Source organism: Capsicum annuum, chromosome 8 (assembly GCF_002878395.1).
Source record: "Capsicum annuum cultivar UCD-10X-F1 chromosome 8, UCD10Xv1.1, whole genome shotgun sequence".
Lineage (NCBI taxonomy): Eukaryota > Viridiplantae > Streptophyta > Magnoliopsida > Solanales > Solanaceae > Capsicum > Capsicum annuum.
In genome coordinates this window covers 140,381,602-140,407,527 of record NC_061118.1, presented here as the reverse complement: position 1 = coordinate 140,407,527, position 25,926 = coordinate 140,381,602, and the positions used below count along the sequence as shown (strand labels likewise).

Genomic DNA, 25,926 nt, shown 5'->3' with positions numbered 1-25,926 from the left:
AGGCAATAGATGATCCTAGCCAACGGGAGAATCTATTCCATACTAAATGTCTTGTGAAGGGAAGTGTGTGCACTATGGTGATAGATAGTGGAAGTTGTGCGAATGTGGTTAGTGTAGCAATGGTGAACTTCTTGAAATTGCCGACTACACCTCACACTAGTCCTTATAAGTTGCAATGGTTGAATGAATGCGGTGAGTTAAAGGTCACAAGGCAATGTGTGATACGTTTTAAGGTAGCCAACTACCATGACGAGGTGCTTTGTGACGTGATACCAATGCAAGCTTGTCACTTGTTGTTAGGAAGGCCTTGGCAATACGATAGGTCGACCAAACATGATGGAAGGTCCAATTGGTATACACTTGAGAAGGATGGCCGCAAGGTCGCTCTTCATCCATTATTGTCTGCCCAAGTGAATGAATTACACCAAAAGATGCGAGAATTGAGGGAAAAGGTAAAGAAGGTCGAGAGTGAAGGGAAAAGAGAGGAACCCGAGAGTGAGGGAGTAGGGGAAACCGAGGGGCTCCTAATTTCTAAGGGGCAAGGAAGTGTTGTGATGATGGCTAGGAGGAAAGAATTGTTTGTGGATCATGACAAGGACACTCCGATGCTCCTCTTGGCTCATTGTTTTAATACTAACGCCTCTAACATTTCCATTTCTCCTCCTATTTCTCATGTTTTGCAGGATTACGAGGATGTCTTCCCAAAGGAATTACCGCAAGGATTGCCCTTACTTCGGGGATTTGAACATCAAATAGATTTCGTGCCGGGTTCACAATTGCCCAACAAACCGGCTTATAGGAGGAACCCGATGGATACCAAGGAATTGCAACGCCAAGTTGAGGAACTTCTTAACAAAGGGTATATCAAGGAGAGTATGAGCCCTTGTGCGGTCCCGGTGCTACTAGTTGCCAAGAAAGATGGGACTTAGCGTATGTGTGTTGATTGCCGAGCCATCAACAAGATAACGGTAAAATATCGTCACCTTATTCCTAGGTTAGATGATATGCTTGATGAATTGAGTGGTTCGTGTTTGTTTTCTAAAATTGATTTGAGTGACTATCACAAAATTCGTATGCAACCGGGTGATGAATGGAAAACCGCCTTCAAGACCAAATTTGGTCTCTATGAATGGATGGTTATGCCATTCGGCCTAACAAACGCTCCAAGTACTTTCATGAGGCTAATGAATCATGTGATGAAGCCATTTATCAGAAAGTTTGTTGTTGTTTACTGTGATGATGTGTTGATGTATAGTAAGTCCTTAGATGAGCATGTAAAACATTTACAATGTGTGTTTGATGTCCTCCGAAAGGAGAAGTTATATGCTAATCTAGAAAAGTGTTCTTTTGGTGTCCATGAGGTTGTATTTCTTGGATTTGTGGTGAGCTCAAGAGGGGTCGAAGTGGATGAATCTAAGATTGACGCCATTAAAAATTGGCCAATTCCCAAAACCGTAGGTGAAGTGAAAGCTTCCACGGTTTGGCTAGTTTTTATAGACGTTTTGTCAAAGGATTTAGCATCATTGCCGCTCCCTTGACCTCCTTTGACCGAAGTGATTAAAAAAGATCGGTCTTTCAAGTGGGGAGATGAACAAGCTAAGGCCTTCGAGGACTTGAAAGCTATGCTCATCTCGGCCCCTTTGCTACAATTGCCGAATTTTGACAAGACTTTTGAGGTCGAATGTGATGCTAGCAAAGTCGGCATAGGCGCGGTTTTAATGCAAGAATTGAAGCCTATTGCCTACTTTAGCGAAAAGCTCAGAGGAGCAACTCTAAACTACTCTACGTACAATTTAGTGCCTTGATTAGAGCCTTGGCCACTAGGCAACATTATTTGTGGCCTAAAGAATTCGTGATCCGAATGGATCATGAATCCTTGAAGCATCTACGGGCACAAGACAAGCTTAACCGGCGGCATGCCAAATGGATTGAATTTCTTGAAACTTTCCCTTATGTTATTCAATACAAGAAGGGTAAAGACAATGTGGTTGCCGATGCTTTGTTCCGAAAACATGTGTTTGTGTCTACTTTGTCGTCTAAGTTGATGGGGTTTGAAAGCCTCAAGTCTTTATATCCCGAGGACCCTCACTTCGCTCCTATCTATAGGGAAAGTGAAGAGTTGGATAGGGATAGGTGGGTTACGGATAGGGGTTCCCATCCCTATACCAAATTTGATGGATACTTGTTTAAAGGCAGACGATTGTGTGTTCCCTCAAGTTCGTGGAGAGAATTATTTGTGAGGGAAGCACATAATGGCGGTCTAATGGGCCATTTTGGGGTCGAGAAGACCCTCGGAATTTTGGAAGAACAATTTTATTGGCCTAGAATGCACAAGGATGTGGCCCGGATTTGCGGCCAATGTGTTGAGTGCAAAAGAGCCAAGTCACAGCTCCAACCCCACGGGTTGTACACCCCATTGTCCACCCCTTTGCGTCCTTGGCTTGACATATCAATGGATTTCGTGTTGTGATTGCCGAGGACTAAAAGGGGGCGGAATAGTATTTTTGTCGTGGTGGATCGGTTTTCCAAGATGGCTCATTTTATTCCTTGTTCTAAATGTGATGATGCGCCTAGTGTAGCCTCTTTGTTTGTTGATAATGTTGTAAAACTTCATGGTGTTCCGAGGACCATGGTGAGTGATAGGGATTCTAAATTCCTAAGCCACTTTTGGAAGTCCAAGTGGGGTAGACTCGGTACTAAGTTGTTGTTTTCGACTTCATGCCACCCACAAACCGATGGCCAAACGAAAGTAGTAAATAGAACCTTAAGGTCTATGCTACTGTCCATGGTTAAAGGAAAAATGACTTCTTGGGAGGAGCACTTACCGTTGATTGAGTTTGCTTATAATCGTGTTATACACTCGAGCACGGGGATGACCTTTGAGTGAGTATACGGCATCAACCCCCTCACCCCTTTGGATTTAACCCCTTTGCCAAGTGATCTTGTGATAAGCTTAGATGGAAGCAAACGGGCCGAGGCCATGAAGAAGCTACATGAGAAGGTGAGGTTGCGGTTGGAGAAGAAAAACCAAGAAGTTGCAAGGCGAGCCAACAAAGGAAGAAGAAAGCTCATTCTTGAACCGGGAGATTGGGTGTGGGTGCACCTAAGGAAGGATAGATTCTCGTCTCAAAGGAATGCTAAGTTGATGGCACGGGGTGATGGCCCGTTCCAAGTATTAGAAAGGATCAACGACAATGCCTACAAGATTGATCTAACCCCAACACTTTCAACGTGTGCAATCTCTCTCGGGTGGAGACGGTGGAGGATGGCAATGAGCCGAATTTGAGGACAAATTCCCTTCAAGCTGGAGAGGATGATACGGGAATTCCTAGCTCGAGACATTTCACACGAAGCCAAGCACGTAAGTTGCAACGACTCCAAGCCTTGTTCACATTCTTGTCCATATGTGAGGTCCTTGTGAGCCCATCTAAGGGCCTATATTTAATAAAATGTGAAGAGGCCTACCAAGACACCCCAAACCCACCCACTTAAATGCCAAGGGTATTTTGGTCTTTATCCCTCCTTTCTAAGTGACTATATAAGCCATGTAATAGGGCTAGTCTTGCTTTAGTTCATTCCTATTATTCAAGAAACAAAAGACTTGTAAATTTTTTACTTCTCTTTCTCATTTGGAGAGGCCAAAACCGAATTCTCACTAGTAGAGTGATACTAGTGTTGTATCTTGACTAGAAACTAGGTTCTTGGGGTTCTTTGAGTTCCTCTTGGTCCAAGTAAGAACTTGGTATTGATATTTATTAGTCTTAGGGTCCTTTCTCTTGTTAGGGTTCTTAGATTAATGAATATTGTGTGTCAAGTTTCTATCTCTTTCTTTGTAAATCTTGTTAACATTGTGTTATTGAATATAAAAGTCTAATGAAGCTGTGTGGGGCTCTTTCGATTCACTAGCAATATTGTCTTTGTTGTTCTTGTTGTTAAACTCACTTTTCTAGCTCAAACAAGTGTTGCAAGACTAGTGAAGCTATGTGTGGCCATTTTCGATTCACTAGTACTTTGTTGTTCATGTTGTTGTTCTTGTGTTGGTTGGAATATCTTGATACACACTTAGTATTGTATCACTAACCAATGCTCCTGCAACTTTCATGGACTTGATGAACAGGGTGTTCAAGCAGTACTTGGACATGTTCGTTATAGTCTTCATAGATGACCTCGTTTATTCTCAAAGTGAGGTGAACACGCAGACCATTTACGGATTGTCTTGTCAACTCTCAAAGATCACCAGCTATTCGCTAAGTTCAGCAAATGTGAATTCTGATTGAAATCAGTAGCATTCCTAGGTCATATCATTTTCGGTAAAGGCATTCGAGTTGATCCTCAGAAGACCGAAGTTGTGAAGAACTGGCCTAGACCCATCTCTCCATCAAATATCAGGAGTTTCTTAGGTTTAGCCGGTTACTACAGACGGTTTGTTGAAGGATTTTCCTCTACTGCTTCTCCCATGTCCATACCGTGGACATGACTCAGAAAAAAGTCAAATTCTAGTAGTCCAATTCTTGCGAGAAGAGTTTTCAGGAGTTGGAAGACTCGACTCACCTCCGCTCTAGTTTTGACTCTGTTAGAGTGTTAGAGGGTCCAGATGGTTTTTTGGTTTACTGTGATGCTTTCAGAGTTAGACTTGGTTTTGTGTTAATGCAGCGGGGGCAAGGTTACAACATATGCCTCTAAACTCACCTCCGCTCTAGTTTTGACTCTGTTAGAGGGGTTTTGTGGTTTACTGTGATGCTTTCAGAGTTAGACTTGGTTGTGTGTTAATGCAGCCGGGGCAAGGTTACAACATATGCCTCTAAACTCCTAAAACCTCGTTAGAAGAACCACCCGACTTATGATCTTGAGTAGGCAGCAATTGTTTTATCCTTAAAGATTTAGAGGCATTATCTTTATGGGGTTCATGTTGATGTGTTCACTGATCACAAGTCTTCAGTATGTGTTCAGCCAAAAAAGATCTAAATCTTCGTCAGAGAAGGTGGCTAGAGTCATTGAAAGATTATGACATGATTGTCTTGTATTATTCAGGTAAAGCCAATGTTGTGGCAGACACCCTTAGGGGTCGTTGGGTTTGAAGTCAAGTTATACTGGGATTAGTTATGTTGGGATAAGTTATGCTGGGATTATTTGTTATTGAGTGCTTGGTTCGTCATAGTAAAAATAGTATACATGGTATAATTTCTAAGAATAAGTTGTTTGTTTACAAAAATGTCCTTCACCTTATTTTTTTATATATTTTTCATGCAAACTTTATTTGTTCATTCTTAAAAATAAAATTTTCATCTTATTTAGCTTAAATATTTTTGTGTGTGAATTCTCATAATTGAATCGTGCATTTTTTAAAATAAAACTTTCATCTTAAATTTATTTTAGTAAAAGAGATTTTATTGTTTGTCACTTCACTTGAGCATATATCACTCTTATCTGTAAAATATTAAAGTTATTTATTTTAATTGACATATAAAATTTAAATTTTGAAGTGACAAAAGATTATTTAATTAAAAATATGTAATTAAGTAGTCGAGTCAATATTTTTATAAGAGAAATTAAATTATAAATAAATATAAGTATTAGGCAAACAAATTCAAACTATAATATATATATTCATAAATAAAAATTATATTTATAAGGTAACTTTTTAACAGAAAAATATATTATCAAAAAAATAACGAGTAGTGAAGAAAATGGTATTAAAAATTATGAAAATATATATGGATGTGAAAAAGTGATGTATAAAGAGGGTTTAAGGAAGGTATTTTTGATAATTTACATATTTACCCCGGTATAAGTTATCCCGGTATTACTATACAACCCCAAGGTAGGGATAACTTATCCCGGTACTAGCTATTAATCCCGGGATAAGTTATCCTACACTTTTGTAACCAAACAAAGGATAAAGAGGTACAAAAAAACTTATCCCGGGATTATCTTTCCTAATCCTTTACACCAAACGACCCCTTAGTAGATTGTCTATGGGTGTGTTGCTCACATTGAGGATGAGAAGAAAGAGTTACTTTGTGAGGTTCACCAGCTTGCTAAGTTGGGAGTTCGGTTGGTTGATTCAATCGAAGGTGAAAATCTTAGTTCAGAATGGTTCAGAATCTTTGTTGATAGCTGAGGTGAAGGAAAAGCAAGATAATGATCCTATTTTGCTTAGGTTGAAAGAAGCAGACCAAAGTCGGAAGGTTGAGGTTTTCTCCCAAGGGGGAGATGGTATTCTTCGTTGTCAGGGCAGACTGTGTTCCAGATGTAGATGACTTGAGACAGCGGATGCTAGCAGAAGCTCACGGTTCTTGATATTCTATTCACTCATGAGCCACTAAGATGTACCGTGATTTACGGAAAGTCTATCGGTGAAATGGCATGAAAAAGAATAGTGCAGGGTTTGTGGCCAAGTGTCCAAATTTCCATCAAGCTAAGGTTGAACATCAGAGACCTAGTGGTACACTTCAGGAAATCAACATTCCTACTTCGAAGTGGGAAGTGATGAATATGGACTTCATTACAGGGTTGCCTCGTACTCGTCGACAATAAGATTCTATTTGGGTTATCGTGGACCGAATGACTAAGTCAACCCATTTCTTGCCATTAACACTTTCGATTCAGCCGAAGATTATGCTAAACTCTATCTTAAGGAGTTGGTGAAATTGCATGGAGTCTGTTTGACCATTATTTCAAATAGAGGTACCCAATTTACCTCTCGTTTTTGGAAGACATTTCAGAAGGGTCATAGTACCCAAGTTCATCTGGGTACGGCTTTTCACCCGCAGACAGATGGTCAGGCGGAGAGGACCATTCAGACCTTGACATGTTGACAGCGTACGTGATTGATTTTAAGGGTAGTTGGGATGGTCATTTATCTTTGATTGAATTTGCTTATAATAACAGCTACCACTCCAGTTTCAGATGGCCTCATTTGAAGCACTTTATGGTAAGAGGTGTAGATCTCCTATTAGTTGCTTTGATAGGGCCAGATTCAGTACCTGAAGCTATGGAAAAAATTCAGCTGATTAGAGAAAGATTGAAAACCGCTCAAAGTTGTCAAAAATTCTATGGAGATGTGAGGAGAAGAGAGCTTGAGTTTGCCATTAGTGATTTTGTCTACTTGAAGGTTTCGCTATAAAAAGTGTGAAGAGATTAGGCAAGAAGGGAAAGCTCAGTTCCCGCTACGTTGGTCTTTTTAAGATTTTGAGTCGTTATGATAATGTAGCCTATGAGTTGGAATTGCCTACAGATTTAGCATCAGTGCATCCAGTCTTCCATGTTTCCTTATTAAAGAAATGCATTGGTGATCCAGCGTCAGTAGTTCCTTTAGAGAATGTGGGTGTGAAAAACAGTCTCTCTTATGAGAAAGTCCAGTTGAGATCCTTGATCGTCAGGTTCGTAACCTGAGAAATAAAGACGTCGCTATGGTAAAAGTTCTGTGGAGAAATCAGCCAGTTGAAGGAGCTACTTGGAAAACAGAGGCCGATATGATGACCACGTACCCCCATCTTTTCTCTTCGAACTCAGTCCCAGCGTGAGGTAATAGTTTCCCCTTAACTAATTCTTTCTATCTCGGGCCACCCAGCTATCTTCATGTCATAACATGCATTCATAAGTTTGGTTCAGTCCATATATCAGTGATAGATTTAGTTATCAAGTCATAATTCATTTCGTAGAAATTCATTGGGGGAATTATAGCTTTTTCCCCAACACTTCAGCTTAGTTTTCGTTCGGGGACGAATGACCCCAAGGGGGAGATGTTGTAACACTCCAAAAATCCAAGTCAATATATGAACCAAGCTTCAAGTTCATGCAAAAATCAAACATCATATTTTGGTAGTTTGATAAGTGATTTAGACATAAATTAAAGCCTCAAATAACTTCTAACTTATAGACAAGTCAAAATATCCCTTACCGATTGTATTCTTGTGAAGAATATTGTAATAGTCAGCTTCACGAGCATAACTTTTTTATTACTAAAGAGTTTTTTAGCTCAAGACCCACCATAGATAATTGAATTAGCTTTCCAACGCCACCAGTTTCGACTTAATCCGATATCGGAGTAAAAAGTTATGGCCAAATTACAGAAGCACTGTCAAAGTTGCTAGTGACGACTCGTCGTCGTCTGGACACTACGAGTCGTCAGGTGACTCGTCATCAAGACAGTGGGGACCAAAACTTGGGTCCTTTGGTTACAACTCAGGCTATGTCTCGTAGCCAGACCTACGAGTCGTAGCCTAAGCCGTTGGGACTACTTCCGAGAGTTTTTCAGACGATTTTTAAGGTGTTGTTTGGTCTTTTCTCACCATTTCAACACCAAAACTACGCCATTTAAGCTTTCCAAGAGTTGAATCATTATACTAAAAGACCCATAAGTGCCCCTATTCCTCAAAATTCATTCAACAATTAGAAAATTTAGAGAGAGGCGATTTTCCTCTACAAGCAAGAAATAGGGTTTTTCAACTTCTGTCTTCAAATCCAAAAATTTCTTCAAGGTTTTAAACCACAGGTATGTGGGATTTCATTAATGGATTTCCTTTCATCCATCGAGTCTCAAAGATTACTCAATTCCCTAAGTTTAATTTACCCGTCAAGCTTAGGGTTTCCATGGGAAGTATGAATTTCTTAAGTTTTCAGTTTATTTCTTTAACTAAACCATGGATATATGTTTTCCCATAAATTTGAGCAACTTTCCATACTCAGAATTATAAAGTCTCATTATATTGATAAATTCTTGATTTTTGGACTTGAATTATGAGATTTCTTATTACATTTGGATTTTAATATTGCCATTATTAATTGCATTCTTCAGAGATGGTGGGTTATGAACCCCCGATGACCTAGGATTTCATGCATACACTTACGAATGCTAGATTCTCCACCTTACATGTTATTGAATACTTACAGATTATGCATTTATTGTCGATTTTCAGAATATTATTATTATTGAGCATTTTTAGTTATCAGGGTCATTCAGTTGGAAGTAATACTTAGCACCACGCGAACGCAGGGATGGAGGCTCACCCGTCAGTTAGGTTGAGACATTTAGTAGAAGTCCTTAAGTTTCAGAACTACGACGCCACCGTAGGTTCTAAAGGGTCACACGTCAAACCAGGATTGACACCTTAGTCCTTTTGGACATCAGTTTAGTGGATCCATGTCAGTCAGTGTTCATACCCTTGGCAAAGGACTGAACATCCATCCAACTGGGGTTACAGGTTGAATCCCGGTTAGTTCTGATTGGGATATGTTGATTAATAGTAGCTCCCATAGTCCACAGTTCATAATTTAGATTCAGATACTAGCATGACCTTGTATTCAGTTGTTCAGCTTATCATACAGTACATGTTATTACTTGGCCTTACATCAGTTTACCATGTCACATGCATCATTTCAACCTATATCAGTTATTTTCCCATTTCACATACTCAATACATTCAAAGTACTGATCGCATACTTTCTTTGCGCTATATTGTCTTATAATATAGGTGTTAGAATATGAGTAGGAATAGGAATAGTATATAAAATCCTACTTGAAAAAGGATTGTAATGTAGTGTCCTATTGGGAAAAGGATTGCAATGTATTGTCTACAAATAGGGCCTCAATGTAATTATGTAGTTACAATAATTCAATCATATTTTTCTCTTATATTTCTCACATGGTATCAGAGTCAGGCCTACCCAGTTCATTGTTTCCGATGTTGGGCCCCCCATCTTATATTGTCCACGCTCCAGATGTCCAGCCCTAGGCGTGCGGGGGATTGTTGGAGTCCCACGTCAGTGGGTTAAAGGGTCCTTGGTCACCTTATATGGTCTTGGACAATCCTCCCCTCACGAGCTAGCTTTTGAGGTTGAGTTAGGCCCAAGATCCATTCTTCACATGGTATCAAAGCTTCCACGATCTTGGTAAAGAGGCTATAATCCTATATGCCGCCCCTATGGCCAATGATTATGTTAGCAAAAGTTGGGACACTGACTCACTGTGTATCTTTCTAATAACTATTTTCTCATATCTTTGCATAGCACTATGCATCTGTCCGGTGACTATTTTCTCATATCTGATTTGCGTAGCACCGGACATCTTTTCAGACTACTGTCTCATATCTGAGTTGCATAGCACCATGCATCTTTCTGGTGACTCCTCAGATTTAATTTACATAGTTCCGTACGTCTTTTCGGTGACTCCTAGATCTTTTTCAGTAGGGTTGTGCCATCATTCCGACCCTACCCATATAATTTCTCTTTTTCAGTAGGATCGTGCCATCATTCCGACCCTGCCCATATAATTTCTCTTTTCCAGTAGGATCGTGCCGTAATTCCGACCCTACTCATATAATTTCTATTTCTCAATAGGGTTGTGCCATCATTCCGACCCTACCCATATAATTTCTCTTTTCCAGTACGATCGTGCCATCATTCCGACCCTGCCCGTATAATTTCTCTTTTCCAGTAGGATCGTGCCGCTATTCCTTCCCTACTCATATAATTTCTATTTCTTAATAAGGTCGTACCATCATTTCAACCCTACACATATTTCTCTTTTTCAATAGGGTCGTGTCATCATGCCGACCCTACCCATATACTTTTTTTTTCCCTCAGATTGTAGTCACTTTTCAGCCATCAAATCTAATAATCCGGCACGTGAGCATGTTTCGGCCAAGTTTCCGGTGACTTTCATGTTCAAGATCTACTCGTCTCTTGATTTCGAGATGACCCGTATATTTTATACCAGTTTTCAGCAATTTTCCAGCGACACGTCGACTTTAAGACAATATTTACTACTTTTTGGATCATTTTTTCAGTTTGTTCCGTTTCAATTGAGGTCTCCAGACATCCAAAGCAGTCCTTATCAGTTTTCTTGCAGATATCTTCAGCAAGTCCCTCACCGATTCTCATATTAGTTACATCCATAACAAGCTTGGTACATATGTCTTCTATGCACCAGCTTGAGAGGAAATGTTAGAATATGAGTAGGAATAGGAATAGCATATAAAATCCTACTTGAAAAAAGGATTGTAATGTAGTGTCCTATTAGGAAAAGGATTGGAATGTATTGTCTATAAATAGGGCCTCAATGTAATAATGTAGTTACAACAATTCAATAATATTTTTCTCTTATATTTCTCACAATAGGTTCTGACGCTCACCATCCAGATCATGCTTATTTCGATTCTGCACCATATTAGCAACAACGTTTGGTGAATCCTCATCATTCGAGGGCCAATTATCAGCATTTCTTTTCAATATATTTTTTTTCTAATTTCAAACAGTTGGAGTTAATTGGGGGCTTGTCCCAACAACTCATATGATTTAGAGGCTTATAGACACATAGTTATATCTTCAGCATGTTGATTATGTCAGGCGGTCCTAGCTTTGATATCCAATACTAATTTCGATTTTATTATAATCAGGTCATTTCAATTTAGTTTCTGCTCAGTATCTCATTACTTTCTTCGGTATTCTTAGTGTTTTGTCAGGCAATGGGTTAGCTTGGGGTCACTTGTGACTCTGAGCACCATGTTACGACTAGGGGACAGTCTTGGGTCGTGACATAAACTCCTCATTTAGGGGTGACATTTGTTCCACTGAAGGTTCTGTTTTGTGCCCTAAAGGAATGAACCAAAGGAATCAGTATTTTAACGATGTCACATTTAGTCTCGTTAACTTTAACCTCAAAATCACTTTAGTTGCACATATGGACTCCACTCATGTATATCGTGTCCATCTTCCATAATCCTCAACCTAATGTAATATCTTGGATTTTAAAATCATTAATGAGAAGTTCTAGAACAGAATCTAAGAACCGCCAAACTCAGAGAAATGGAAAGGAAAAAAGAATCATTCAAACCTGGAGGCGCTTCCCTAGTTGGACTTCAACTTCTGTACCGAATGAAATATTGCTGGCCAGTGACTTTAGAGGATCAACACTCGGATCAACAGAAAGCAAATTGGGTATCTGTGGTGCATAAACTAGCCTCCACCTGGCCTGCCCAAACTCTCCTTTCCCCTCTATTCTTGGCATCAACGTTTCAAGTGTTGCAGTGGCAAGCTTCTTAAAGGCAAGCTGGCCATCACCTTCTAAAATGGATTCAGCTAACTGACTCTCAAAAACTCTAGCAGCCTGTTCAGCCAGAACCATTTCAAAGCTGGTTAAGCCATGTACCAATACAGTTTTTGATCCATTTAAACTGAAATTTTTTATTGAACATATAGATAGTTGTATACATGCAGTTTATCCTTCCCAAAAGCATTGATAAGAAGGATGTCAGATGCGGAAGACAGAAGTCATGTCTCAATGGACGGATATAGGCATGTTCATTAATTTAAAGTTTAGCTTGCGATACAATAAACCACTAGAAAAAATGTTGTTGTTTCCCTGCCCATCACCCCTATTCAACTAATTCTTGTGGGAAGCATGCTCTTGTATATTTAACATTGAGAATTTAAGATTGCCATCATTCAATAAGATATATTTCTAAATAATTTAACATAAAAAGTCTGCTAGATTTTACTGCTTAATTACTGAAATGATTGTGCATTGAGAAGACAATGGCATCCAAGTGACAACCTCAGTAGGTGACAAGACATCTTGCTCCACAGAACGTGTTGATGTCACCACTAACTTATCCTGCCATTTGCTAGCACGACTTTGTATCCTGAATTGCCACTCTGATCCAACCAAAGCCAAGTCTAACATTGGATCAAGTCCATTATCAGGCTCAAATTTGGCTATGTTTGGATGATCTCGCTTCAGTCTCACCTGAACTTGAAGACAATAAGGATATCAGGTGAAGAGAAAATAAAACCTCGGAGTTCCAAAAGGAGACTAAGCAAATTAAAAAAAGAGAGAAAATAATTTCAGAACCTTCCAGTAAAAGAACTCAAAAAGCTTAACCTGTGTAGCAACAAGATTGACATCTCCATTCTCAAACATTAATATGCCTTTAGGCTTTATCAACTTGGGATGAGCAACACCATTTAACTCAAGTTCTCCGCTGACAGCAAAATTGAGAATCAGAGGATAAACAATTTTTAGTTCTGGTCCCAGAACAACTTTCAGGTCAGTGAGGCAGATATCCAGCTTAGGTTTGCTCTCTACTTGGACGCTTTCCTTAATATCTTCAGCATCTTTACCTGAATATTACAAAAAAGTTGGATTTAACATTCGTAATATTGAGCCCAGCAATGTCACCTCATCTTAAGCAAGAACAAGTAAACGCCTCAGGCAGCTGCTGGACCATTTGGTATCAAGTTCTAAAGCCACAAAACATTAAAAATATACCCATGTCTGTTTCAAAACCAAACTCAACACATTGTGAAATTAAGACAGTGGTATATCTAGGCACATATTTTTTGAAACCAAATACAGGTGATTGACTTCAAATCCAACTTGGATACCAAGTTGGTCGGTGAGATTCTTGGTTTTATTTTTTCAAAAATTTAGAATTCGGTCACTATTTCTCTTTTACGTTTAGGCCCCCACATTTCTAAACTGAATTTTCTTTTGCTTATAGGCTGCACGAGCTTTATAGTTGGAGAGGCCTCCTTTTTCCTTTTCAGCTATTCAATTTAAGTTCAGTATTCTCATAACTTTTAAAAGAGAAACGTTTTTGACATTTTAAGGATTTAGTGATATTTTTTTAAAAGTTAATAATTTAGTGATATTTTTAAAAAAGTTAATAACCAAAATCCAAACAAAACAGTTCTCCGAAACCAATTCTTCCAACACTAGAGTTTCTGAGAGGTTTAACATGTGTTTCAAAGAAGAAAATGAGTATTCACATGTTCTCCATGAGCAAACGAGAAGAATCGGGACTTCACAAAAATGCTAAATCCAAATAGGGGCAAATAATATTACCCAAAGATCAAGTATTTTAAAAGCACTACAACTGTTAAGCTCAATGAATGTGCATTTAATAGTACTTTCTGCAAGGAATCAAACACACATAATTTTGGACATTTCTCTTGTAAAATCCCTGTTATCCGTAAAGAGGACAGTAGTTTCTATCATGTAGAAAGCATAGCCTTAAAGAAATAGCTAACTAACACAAACAGAAAATCTCTAGTTTGACCAGATGGCCGGAACTCAACCAGGCAATTGGTGAAGAAATCCAACTATATAGACTGAGATTATACTCAAATTACCTGATGATTGATTGAACTGAATGTTTGAAGCAGCAGGCTTTAAACTGAGGAAGCGCGAAACATACTTTGATGCAACTATACGATTGTAACCTCCTGCTGGAAGTCTTGATTGATCAGATGTCTCTCTACTGAATGGAGCAGTTCCACTACCCTTGTCATGTGGCAGGTATGCTTCCCCATGACTCAGCTTCATCTTCCCAGAAATGTTTGGTTGCAATATGGACCCACTTACTTCCAATTGAGTATCAACTTGCCCACTGTTATATCAGTCATATCAAGTTTGAGAAGGAAAGACGAGATGAGAAGACTTATATCATTTTTGCTAGAGCTAGAAAAATTTTAAAAGGAAAATAACTGAAGAAAACAAGGAAAATAGAGTGTAGAATGCAGTACAAGTCGTGTATGTCTACATAGATTCATCAGGAAAGCCGTGTACAATACTTTGAAAAAACTCCAATTTAAAGTACAAAAACAACATACCTTGTGTAATCCCACGAGTGAGATTGTTTCCAATAGACCCTCCGCTCAAAACAGACGAAAAAGACGACAATAAAAAGAAACAGAAAGAACAAGAAGAAATACAATGGCTAGCGAAACAACCAACAGAAATAACACATTTGTTTACAGCCAGTAGTTTGCAATAACAATCTAAAAATACAAAAATACAATACTGCAAATACTCCAGCAATGGGAAAGCAACACACTCAACTACCTGCTAACCTAGTATCTTAACTCTCGACCCCCACACCCTCCTATCAAGGGTCATATGCTCGGTGAGCTGAAGTCATGTCATGTCTTTCCTAATCACCTCACCCAAGTACTTCTTAGGCCCACCTCTACGCCTCCTTGATCCCTCAACAACCAACCTCTCACACCTCCTAATCAGGGCATCCACACATCTCCTCTTTTACTTCCTGCATCTCATCCTCCACAGGGGCCATTTTGGCAGTATTAGAGGATGAAGAAAACACTATGTCGTTTTCCTTTTAAGTGTGTTTGAGTCCCGCATCATTTGTTGGTGAGTTCTAGGTATCCTGATATGGTCATGGGAAATCTTTCCTTTGTAAGCTAGCTTTTGGGGTTAAAGTTAGGCCCAAGATCCATATTTTACATGGTATTAGAGTTGAACCCATCCCGATTCATTATTTCTGATGTTGGACCCTCTGATCTGTCTACATTTCCAGTTCTAAGCGTGCGGGGGTGGGGGGCTGTTGGAGTCCCACATCGTTTGTGGGATGGGTTCTAGATCTCCTTATATAGTCTTGGACAATCCTTCCCAAACATCTCGTGAGGCTGCTCCAATTGCTTTTCAACGCTTGGAGTAGCCGCCATCAACTCATTAAATTCTTCCATAACCGCCTGAACATGTCCAAGATAGATTGGACATATCTGAAACCTGCTTTTAAAGGGTAGTCAGTCGAGAAATCAAATTATAAAAGTGGGATATGTCATTTGTGTATATAACCCACGAGTCTTTACCCAAACTAAGATGCAAGTTTGGAATGGTCGGAAGAACGACATCAACTTTGATTCAATAGATTTTCCATAACAGACCATAATTGAGTATCAGCTTTCTCCCCTTTTGCCCCTATCTTTTCCAGTCATATAGTCATATCCTCAACCTGTTTAACCAAGTGATCCTGAACACATTGTCCCTTGCACCATAACTGCACAGAGGAAGACTAAGATGAATAGTTCACACTACCCATCAAGAGTTCTGTCATGATACCTTGGTTTGGGTTGTTGGAAACCATAGTTTTAGTGCTAAAAATATCGGATCCGAGATACATGATGGGTCAAAACAAAAACCAAAAAAAAACAGAGTGCTATTTAGTGTCCAAATAATAGAGTAAATTCTGATCCGAGAGAAAAGAACCTGAAGAACAGTTAGTCGTCGGAATACGGAAAAAATGCGATGTCGCGGGAAACTGGGAAAAAAGTTGCTTCTGTCGATAGGAAGTGGTGAAATCAGGAAAAAATATATGGGTAGGGTCAGAAAAATGGGGCGAACCTACTGGAAAAATAATCTGCCTGAAAAGTGGCTAAAGAACACCACATGGTGCGTGAGTAACCCTACAGCAACAGAATTTTCTGGGTGAGTTCGTGCGAGGATTCCAGTTGTAATGATTGTACTGCTATATGCACAGTATCCCAGGAGTGTCAGAATGGTGGAACAGTAGTGGTTGTCGGAAAAATGCTCGGCAAGTATGTTCTCACTAAAAAAAACTTTTGATACCATGTCAAATTAGGTCTTAAATCTTGGTACACCTTGAATAATCATCCAAGAAAGTCTAAGTTGCTCGGACTCGGGTGCGGGTATCCAAGATGGGTGAGGATCCGAGAGTCGGATTCGTCAAAATATAAATTTTAAGATTCGGGGGTGCGAATCCGAGTGTGGATACGGGTGCGAGGATTCGGCTAAAAAAAAATTAAATATTATAAATATAGATTTATAAATATATTCTAAAAATACTTTATAAAACAAACACAAGAAAGCATCGCAACTTAGGACATCAATTCAAAACTAACAGAACTAAAAGAAATGTCCACTATCAAGTTAAGTTAACTGCTCTTCTGCAACTTCTTCCAAATCTTCAAATTCTTCGTCAAAAACCACTCCTTCCAATTGGGGTTCATTTATGGGAAAAGGCTCAAATATGTCACTGAACTATCAGAAATGACTCATTTATATCATCCATTAAAAGTTGGGCTCATTTATGCCATCGCCGTTACAAAACTGGCTCATGCATGCCATTACTTTTAACACAAGGTTTTTAGAAAACAACTTTACCACGTGGCAGCATATTAGAGGTCCACGTCATTTTAAAAAAAAAAAATTCTTTTTTTAAAAAAAAATTATAATTTTTTAAAAAAATGGTGTTGGTTACGAAGTTTATAGATTACATATTTCTATGCTTTTATTTATCAAATAACGAATAATAAATTTTGCATATAACTAATGTTCATGTTTTTTCTGGATTTTTATTTTTAAAAATAATTATATATATATATATATATATATATATATATATATATTTGACCAATCTTCTAGGTATTTATTTATACATGAACCTAAAATATTCAAACCTGAAATTCTAGTTTATCACAACTATTGCTAGTCCTAATATGCAATGATAATAAAGGATGGAACCGTACTCATCATATTTTGCCAAATGAAAAAGGTGACCATATTAAAATGATCAATTCAAAGACCTTAAATGGTTAATCCTTCTTAACACTTCGAAAAGTACATGATAGAGAAAGAAAAAGAATGCAAAAATGTGAACAATTTCTTCCGTTGGTGCATTCTCTTTTCCTTACTTTTCTCTCCCTCTTTGTGTGTATACATGCAAAATGTATGTAGTAAAGTATTGTGTGTGGATGTGTACGTTATCATTTATTCTTTTTTGATAATCATTTATATGCATGCATGCATGGATCATTTATTATATCAAATCATTTAAATTTGTAAATGATTTATATTATATCAAATCAATTCAAATCATTAAAAAATGATTCATGCATGCATGCATATAAATGATTATCAAAAAAGAATAAATGATAACGTACACATCCACGCACAATACTTTACTACATACATTTTGCATGCATACACACAGAGGGAGGGAAAAGCAAGGAAAAGAGAATGCACCAACGGAAGAAATTGTTCACATTTTTGCATTCTTTTTCTTTCTCCATCATGTACTTTTCGAAGTGTTAAGAAGGATTAACCATTTAAGGTCTTTGAATTAATCATTTTAATATGGTCACCTTTCTCATTGGCAAAATATGACAAGAATACGGTTCCGTCCTTTATTATCATTGCATATAACGACTAGCAATGGTTATGATGAACTAGAATTTCAGGTTTGAATATTTTGGATTCATGTATAAATAAATACCTAGAAGATTGGTCAAATATATATATATATATATATATATATATATATATATATATATATATATAATTATTTTTAAAAATAAGAATCCAGAAAAAACATGAACATTAGTTATATGCAAAATTTATTATTCATTATTTGATAAATAAAAGCATAGAAATATGTAATCTATAAACTTCGTAACCAACACCATTTTCAAAAAAAATTATTAAAAAAAAAATTATAATTTTAAAAAAAAAAAAATTAAAAAAATGACGTGGACCTCTAATATGTTGCCACGTGGCAATGTTGTTTTCTAAATACCGGGTGTTAAAAGTAATGGCATAGATGAGCCAGTTTTGTAACGGCGATGGCATAAATGAGCCCAACTTTTAACGGATGGCATAAATGAGCCATTTTTGATAGTTCAGTGGCATATTTGAGCCTTTTCCCTTCATTTATTGATAGCTCGGTTAAATTATTAATTGTATCCTCAACTTCAAATTGATCTCCACCTAAATAAGTTAAAAAGAATGAATACATTAAAAAGTTTTTATACATAGGAAAAAAATATCGTTCAAAATAAATAATTGAGGAGCTAATAAAGAAAATGTCAACATACCTACATCCCAATACTTGCTTGGTCCATTTATATATTTCTCTTTCTTGCGAGATAGCAACCGTAGATTATAATGTACAAACACTAAATCTTCGGCTCTTGAAGTTGCTAACTTATTCCTCTTGATGTTGTGAATCATAGAATATGTGCTCCAATTTCTTTCACGACAGGAGGAAGAAGCCGGTTAAGTAAGCAACTTGAAAGCTAATTGTTGCAAAAGTGGAGTCAAGACACCATAATTTCCCCACCAAGAAAGAGGATCTTCATAGTCCATAGCATCAATCAAATGAGGACCACCAAAATAACCACTCATGCTACAAAATTTTCCATACTCCAATAAAACTTGTTTTATTTGACTAGAATCTTTAAAGTACCTTTGAAAGCACTTTATTCTATTCAATACAATTTCTAAATCTTCATTAGGAGCTACCCATTGAATTCCATTTTCTCCTTGAAGCCATGATTCATGATAGTATTTGGGAACCAAAGAATATGCCATACAATGTAAAAGGGTGTTGCTTTTGTTCCACATAGCCACAAGAACACCATGAATGGAATCAAAAAAGTTTGATTGGCCAGAAATGAGATCTTTCCCCTCATGCTCAAAGATTATTTTTTTAACCTTCTCAATCATTAAGTCCCACATATCATAAATGAGATATGATTTTGGACCATCTAAATCGGCATCTCTAAGCATATCTACAATAGGTTCCATAAACTTCAAAAAGTAGTCAATACTACCCACTTATCATCATTCATTATAAAGGATTTTATTTCACGAGTTTTGGCTTCAATTCCCTTATCCCTTTATAATTCTTCCATTCATCATCCATGGCCATCTTCTCTAATGAAAATTTCACTTTGCGAATACGAGTTGTCATAATAACATATGAGGCAAATCTTGTTTCACCAACTTTCCAAAAACACAAATCTGAATGTTTTTGAAAAATCGCATGTGTCATGTCATGATTCACAAGAAAGTTTTTCAAAGTACTCACTTCACTAAGTAACTCTGAGATCCATTGGCAATTAGCAAAGTGAGATGATTTATCAGACGATTGACACATACTTTTCAAAGCTAGATTCAAACAATGAACAACACAAGAAGTCCAAAATATATGAGGATATTTTTCCTCCACCATAGTACCGGCAAGTTTCATATTACTTGCGTTATCTGTAATAACTTGAACAACATTATTTGGACCTACTTTCTCTATTGCTTCAATAAACAAACTAGCAATATATTCTCCATCCTTCGTGCACCCACTAGAATTTATTGAATTTAAAAACATTAGACCCCCACGAGATGAAGTCAATATATTGATCAAAGGTCGTCTTTTAGTGTCAAACCATCCGTCCGAACAAAACGACAACCCTTTCTTTTTCCATGTATCTTTAATTGGTTGCAACTTCCTATTAATGTGAGTCTTTTCTTAATCCAAAAGAGTTGTTCTCAACCTATTATATGATGGGGGAATATAACCGGGGATGGAATTTTCAGCTAAAAACTTTGAATATTTTTTAAAGTATGGAGAATTGGCAAAATTGAACGATCAACCTGATGCTTAGAACATTTTAGCTGCTAATTTGTCGGCAGTATTCCTCTCATAGATGCCGAAAGATTTTTCTATAGCTCCACTCTCTGAACTCTTTCTTTTTTTATGTTGAAGTAAATCAATGCCCTCCGGGAGAGATAAATAATCAGCTTTTTTTCTTGCATTAACTTGAACTGAAGATTTTTTCTTTTCAGCTTGTTCGTGCTCCATCTTCAAATTCTCAATGTATCACCTTGAACTTCGCTACATATTTAAACTCCTTGACCCTATAATCGTAAGAGATGTGCTTTAACTCTATTATATAATCCGGTAACTTGTTTATTACAATAGTTACATGACCATGTTCGATTTCTACCACCATTGCGAGCAGCTGAAATTACTTTTACATGATTCCACAATGGTTTGTCATCAAAATCTACTCCTATACTTTTTGTTGGTCTCATAGGACCTTTTCCCTTTTGACTACCCGATGTGGATGATGTCATATTATTTGATAAAGAATAATCAAATTTTTAAGGTAAAATTTCTTTTGACAGAAGTTTTATTTATAATGTTATTGATGAAGACAATTTTAGACTCGTCCCAATTTAAATCAATTTAATTTTCCTTCACACATAGGGATTAGGATTTATTTATTTTAGTTAATTTTCTATTTTTAGTTACTTTTGTCTTTAATTTTTCTTTTCAATTAGGAATAATATTAATATTAGAAACTTTTTCCCAAAATTTTAACTTAATTTGTTTACCAAATATTGATATAAATTATTTTTATATCATAAAAAAATTTAACTATAAAAACACAAGAACGCATGTACTCGACCAACCTAAAAAAACCTACCTTGAACTAGTGAACCGACCAAAATTTAACTGTATTGGTTATTTTTATTTTTTTAAAAATAAATATATCACATAATATTAAAATTAAATAAAACTGGTGAACCGACACAATACCATCGATGAGAAATACTTACGCCATCGCCGTCGTTGATAAATAGTTATTATATTCCCACCCAGTCGTGTCGTCGATCATCAGCACATCGTTTCTGTTTGTCAACCTTACAGTTCGCCGGAGTAGTCGGTCGGAATTTTTCCAGGTAGGCCTATCCAATTTTTAACCTCAAATTTTTTCTTAAATTTGGTCAACAAGTCCGAAATCGTTTGACCGAATCGGAGACGGTGGAAGCGTCCGCACCCGCCCCAATCTCGTGTCGAGACGTGTTCGGCGGCAAAACTGCCGAGTCCAAGAAACATAGATGAAAGTAACAAAATACTTAAAACCCAACGTAGAACTAACACCGATAGTACCCCAAATATTAGAATGAACTAAATGAAAAAACGACTCTGCACACACTACGTGCAAAGTAGCTCGAGTGTCCTTCCCCAATTGATTCGACTCACAATCTAACTTAGACAATTGGGACACCTTAGTTTATCCAAACTTCAAAAGATGGTACCTAGTTTGTCTAAATTGTCTAAGTTAGATTGTCAGTTGCGTCAATTAGGGAAGAACAATCGAGCTACTTTTCCACATAGTCCTAATAATCGTGCAGTGTCTTTTTCTCATTTAGTTCGTTATGATGTTTGGCATCCTAATTTGACTCAACACGGGGAAACTTACCAGGTCCAGACATAGTAAGGATTGACAGACTGAGAGCTTTTTCTTGATTCTATGAGTGGTGGTGCATGGCCGTTCTTAGTTGGTGGAGCGATTTGTCTGGTTAATTCCGTTAACGAACGAGACCTCAGCCTGCTAACTAGCTATGCGGAGGTATCCCTTCGCGGCTAGCTTCTTAGAGGGACTACGGCCTTTTAGGCCGCGGAAGTTTGAGGCAATAACAGGTCTGTGATGCCCTTAGATGTTCTGGGCCGCACGCGCGCTATACTAATGTATTCAACGAGTTTATAGTCTTGGCCGACAGGAAGTTAGTTATACGCTGGGTCTTAAGTATTTGGTTACTTTCATTGATGACTACTCAAAGTTTACTTGGATTTTCTCAAGGCAAAAGGCCAAAATTTACCCCTTCACTTTCAAAAATTGGCTAACGTTACCCTTTGTCATACTATGGAGCCATATCTACCCCCGTCATTACCAAAGTTTTCACTTATACCCTTGAATTAGATGGAAATGCCCAAATTAAAAAAAAACAAAAACTTAATGTACATAAACCCATTTTCAAAAAAGGGGAAAGATCCTAAAATTCAAGAACCCAAAATAGGTATGCACAAAACATGTTGAATAAACTATCGAACAAAAGGATCCAACAAAATCTGCATTAAAACCCCAAAATCATATAAAGTTTGGATCACGTATTGTAAAGTCAAAGGACCAATTAGTTAAAAAAGAGAAAAACTAACCGCATATTTAAAATCGGTTTATTAAGATGAAGTGAGAGAAGAAGACATTAGAAAAAAGATAAACGCGACTAAGAATTTGACAAGAAGCATTGGTATTGCCATTAATTGAAGCAAAACAAAAGACGAAATGATAAAGATAGAGAAGTTAAAAACCATGACCCAATGTACCCGCCTGAACCATCTTTAAATCCATTTTTAAAAACGGGTTATTTTTGTTGATTTGGGATTTCCATCCAATTTGAGGGTATAAGTGAAAACTTTGGTAATGGTGAGGGTAAATATGAACACATAGTATGACAAAGGGTAAAGTCAGCCAATTTTCTTTGATTTAAAGCTCAATTTCAACTCATTTTTAGTTGAGTTCTCATATTTAGTCTTCTTTTGATACGAGGAACATGATTCTTAAATAAATTTCAGTTTACCCTTGTATTTTCTAAAATGATTGTCGAAGCGAGTTTTGAACCAAACCCAAATGTATTGATATGGGTATCGATAATCTCCTTTTGACATGTAGATGTCTTATTTGATTAGATTGAACGTGTTTGGCGATGATTCGAGGAAATAGATCTTCCAGTTGAGCATTTGGACCGTGTTTTGACTTGCGGATCTTTTTAAACGCAAGTTAAGATATACCTCTTAGGTGTTTATGTGTTGCATACTTATTTGCTTGTGTTTTCTGAAATCGCTTAGGATTGGTGGTCCTACTCAAATGAAATGGCAAGCATATCCCGCGGGCACCGGAGTTATTTGATGGATTATAATTATATAACGGGTTATCTTAGTTATTTTAGCCACTTGTGATTATGCTTAGAATAGATTGTAGATAGTTGACGTATTGACCTTGAATAATTGATAGTGGATACCTATTTTAGATTTTGAATCGTGTTTAGTGGATTTTGTTGTGATGATCGACGCTTAGTGACCTTTAAGGAGATAATTATGTTATTATTGTTATTTTGATGGAATGATTGAGGCTTAGCAAATACTTAGAGTACACATAAACTTCTAATAGTTGATGTAATTATGGGGGTTTTAGAATCTTTTATTAGAGCATGTTAATTACCGTAGTTTTTCCTATTATTAATTTAGTCTAATGATGCCATTCTGGGGAAAGATGCACCCATTGTAATGAACAAGCTAGCTTTGGGCAAGTTTCGCGATATATTGTTATTTCGATTGTTGCTAATTTCGTGTTGCTCATGTGGGGGCTTATGTGAATATTATTCTTGACTTGAGAGATTATTCATTATTGTATCGTCCGTGAGGGGGCTTGACTTGGCATTATAGGCCTTATTTGAGCATTAAATTGCATTATCATTATAGTAATGCCCGAGTGAGGGGTTGTAAATTACATTATTGATGTCTTAGATAATTATTTATTCCAGTGGTGTCGTGCGAAGGCTTATATCATGATTATTGTCATATTGAGCTGATTCTGAACTCATTTACACCTGTATTGAATTAATTATTATCTTCATACTGATTGGTTGTGAGCATTACATCCTTATTTCATACATATTCAAGAGATTTTGACCATTGAGAAACACTGATTTTGAACAAAAATAAGACACTTTATAAAACCCTTAGTGTGATAATTAGCCGGCAAGGTTGGTTGAGATATGACACTGAGATTGTGAAAGCATTGGTTCTATCCAGCGAGAAGGCTTGGAAGGCGTATACGCTACTTAAGATTGAAATTATGAAAGTACATAAGTTGCGAAAACCCCATGGGTCCTGTGCGAAGCGTTAAGGCTTGGAAGGTGTATACGAAACATTCCACCATCATCACTACATTGCATTGCATCGCATTGCATTTCCTTGGTATGTGTTGATGTGGTGTTTGAATATTTACTTTTGTATTGAATTACCGCGATTGAACCTTGTTTGGGATATTGTGTATTCTGCATCCATTTCACTACATAACATCATATTATACTACCTCTTGGTTGGTTTTGGGAATTGAGATATTTATGAGACGTGGGGTGTGGCTATGGCTTGGTTAGTGAGACTTGTAGTGTCGCACCTTGGTAGCATGTTATACACATAATTATACACTCTCACTATTGTATCCCAAATTATTGGTTGAACATGATTGATTGAGCTTAATATACTGTGTTAGTGAGTCTCCCCTATAAATGACTACCTTTTACTTGTTGATCATAAAAATGACTAGTGTTGACTCACTTGGATTTTATTTTATTTTTGGAGAAGGTCTCACTTGGATTATTTTGCCTACCCCGTATATTGATATTCCAATCACTGTTCTGTTGGGGTACCCTGTTAGGATGAAGTGGCGCATTTACCGGTTATACATTGATGGAACCTTGGATAGTTGGGTTGGTGGTCCTAGCCATCACTTTGGATTAGGGTCGGTTCTCGATGATGTTTTCTAAGTACACATGTTCGTACCCACTCTTGTTTTTCTTTTCTTTTTCTTGTCTTTTGCACCCCGTGCAGGTGTTGGTTCGAGTAGTAGATAGTAGATTGTGTTTCCTCAACATTGAGTTGCGGAAATTGAGGTAGTAGTTGACATTTCACAGAGCTTACGTGGATCTTTTTTTATTTATCTTATGTTTTATCAGCATTTAAGATACTTTATATTATTGATATCACTATTTATTAGAGGCTTGTACTAGTGACAACCAAACCTGTGATATATCTTTGAATTATTATTTCATTTTTAAGTATTTTGGGATTATTCTCTTCCTCTTCTTCCACTTTTAATTTACTTTTAAGTCCCGAGTCTGGGTTGGGATTGGCTTACCTGTACAAGAGGGTGTGACAAGTGCCATCACGTACTCTGTTTTGGGTCGTGACAGCTTGGGAATTAGAAACCTGAATAAACAAAATAAGGGTCTTTAAATGAAATTGCCACCAACGAAGAGCATGTGTTATGGGGCACAACAATAAAAGCAAATTATGGAAATAAGGATTTTGGTGATTGAAAAGGTTTCCAACACTTATGGAATCAGTCTCTGGAAAATTATCAGAAACTATCGTTGAGTCTCAAAGCAGGATTGAGATTTAATGTGAAGGATTGCTGGAAAATCATGTTCTGGGAGGATCACTGGCTGGGCAGCGGATGCTTGAAGGTGCTTTTTCCCGACTTTTTTCTTGGATGAAGTGAAGACATAATTAATGGCATCAAGAAGATGCAGAAATTTACAATGCTGAGAACAAGGATTTAGAAGCAAAAATAGAGACTGGAGACAAAAACTAAAAAACTGACAAAATCCATAAAGAGCTCAAAGTTAGACACAGGGGTCATCTTGAGCCAGAAAAAAACTTGTATCACCCACTCAAATTTTAGGGCGAGACATGAAATTGAGATTCTATCAAAACATTTTCTGTATCTCTCTTAACGAATGCACCAGAAAATAGCTCC

At 37.3% G+C, this 25,926-nt stretch overlaps 1 protein-coding gene across 1 annotated transcript in view; it reads right to left on the bottom strand.

The window, feature by feature from the left end:
* The window catches only part of LOC107839106 (protein TIC236, chloroplastic), a 60,819-nt gene that overhangs the window by 8,577 nt on the left and 26,316 nt on the right, over positions 1-25,926 (bottom strand). Inside the window, exons 20-23 of the mRNA XM_016682466.2 lie at positions 14,134-14,390; positions 12,884-13,122; positions 12,557-12,748; positions 11,837-12,109 (exon numbers count right to left, since the gene is read on the bottom strand). Of these exons, the coding sequence (XP_016537952.2) occupies positions 11,837-12,109; positions 12,557-12,748; positions 12,884-13,122; positions 14,134-14,390 (961 nt within the window). The remainder of the gene's footprint in view (positions 1-11,836; positions 12,110-12,556; positions 12,749-12,883; positions 13,123-14,133; positions 14,391-25,926) is intronic.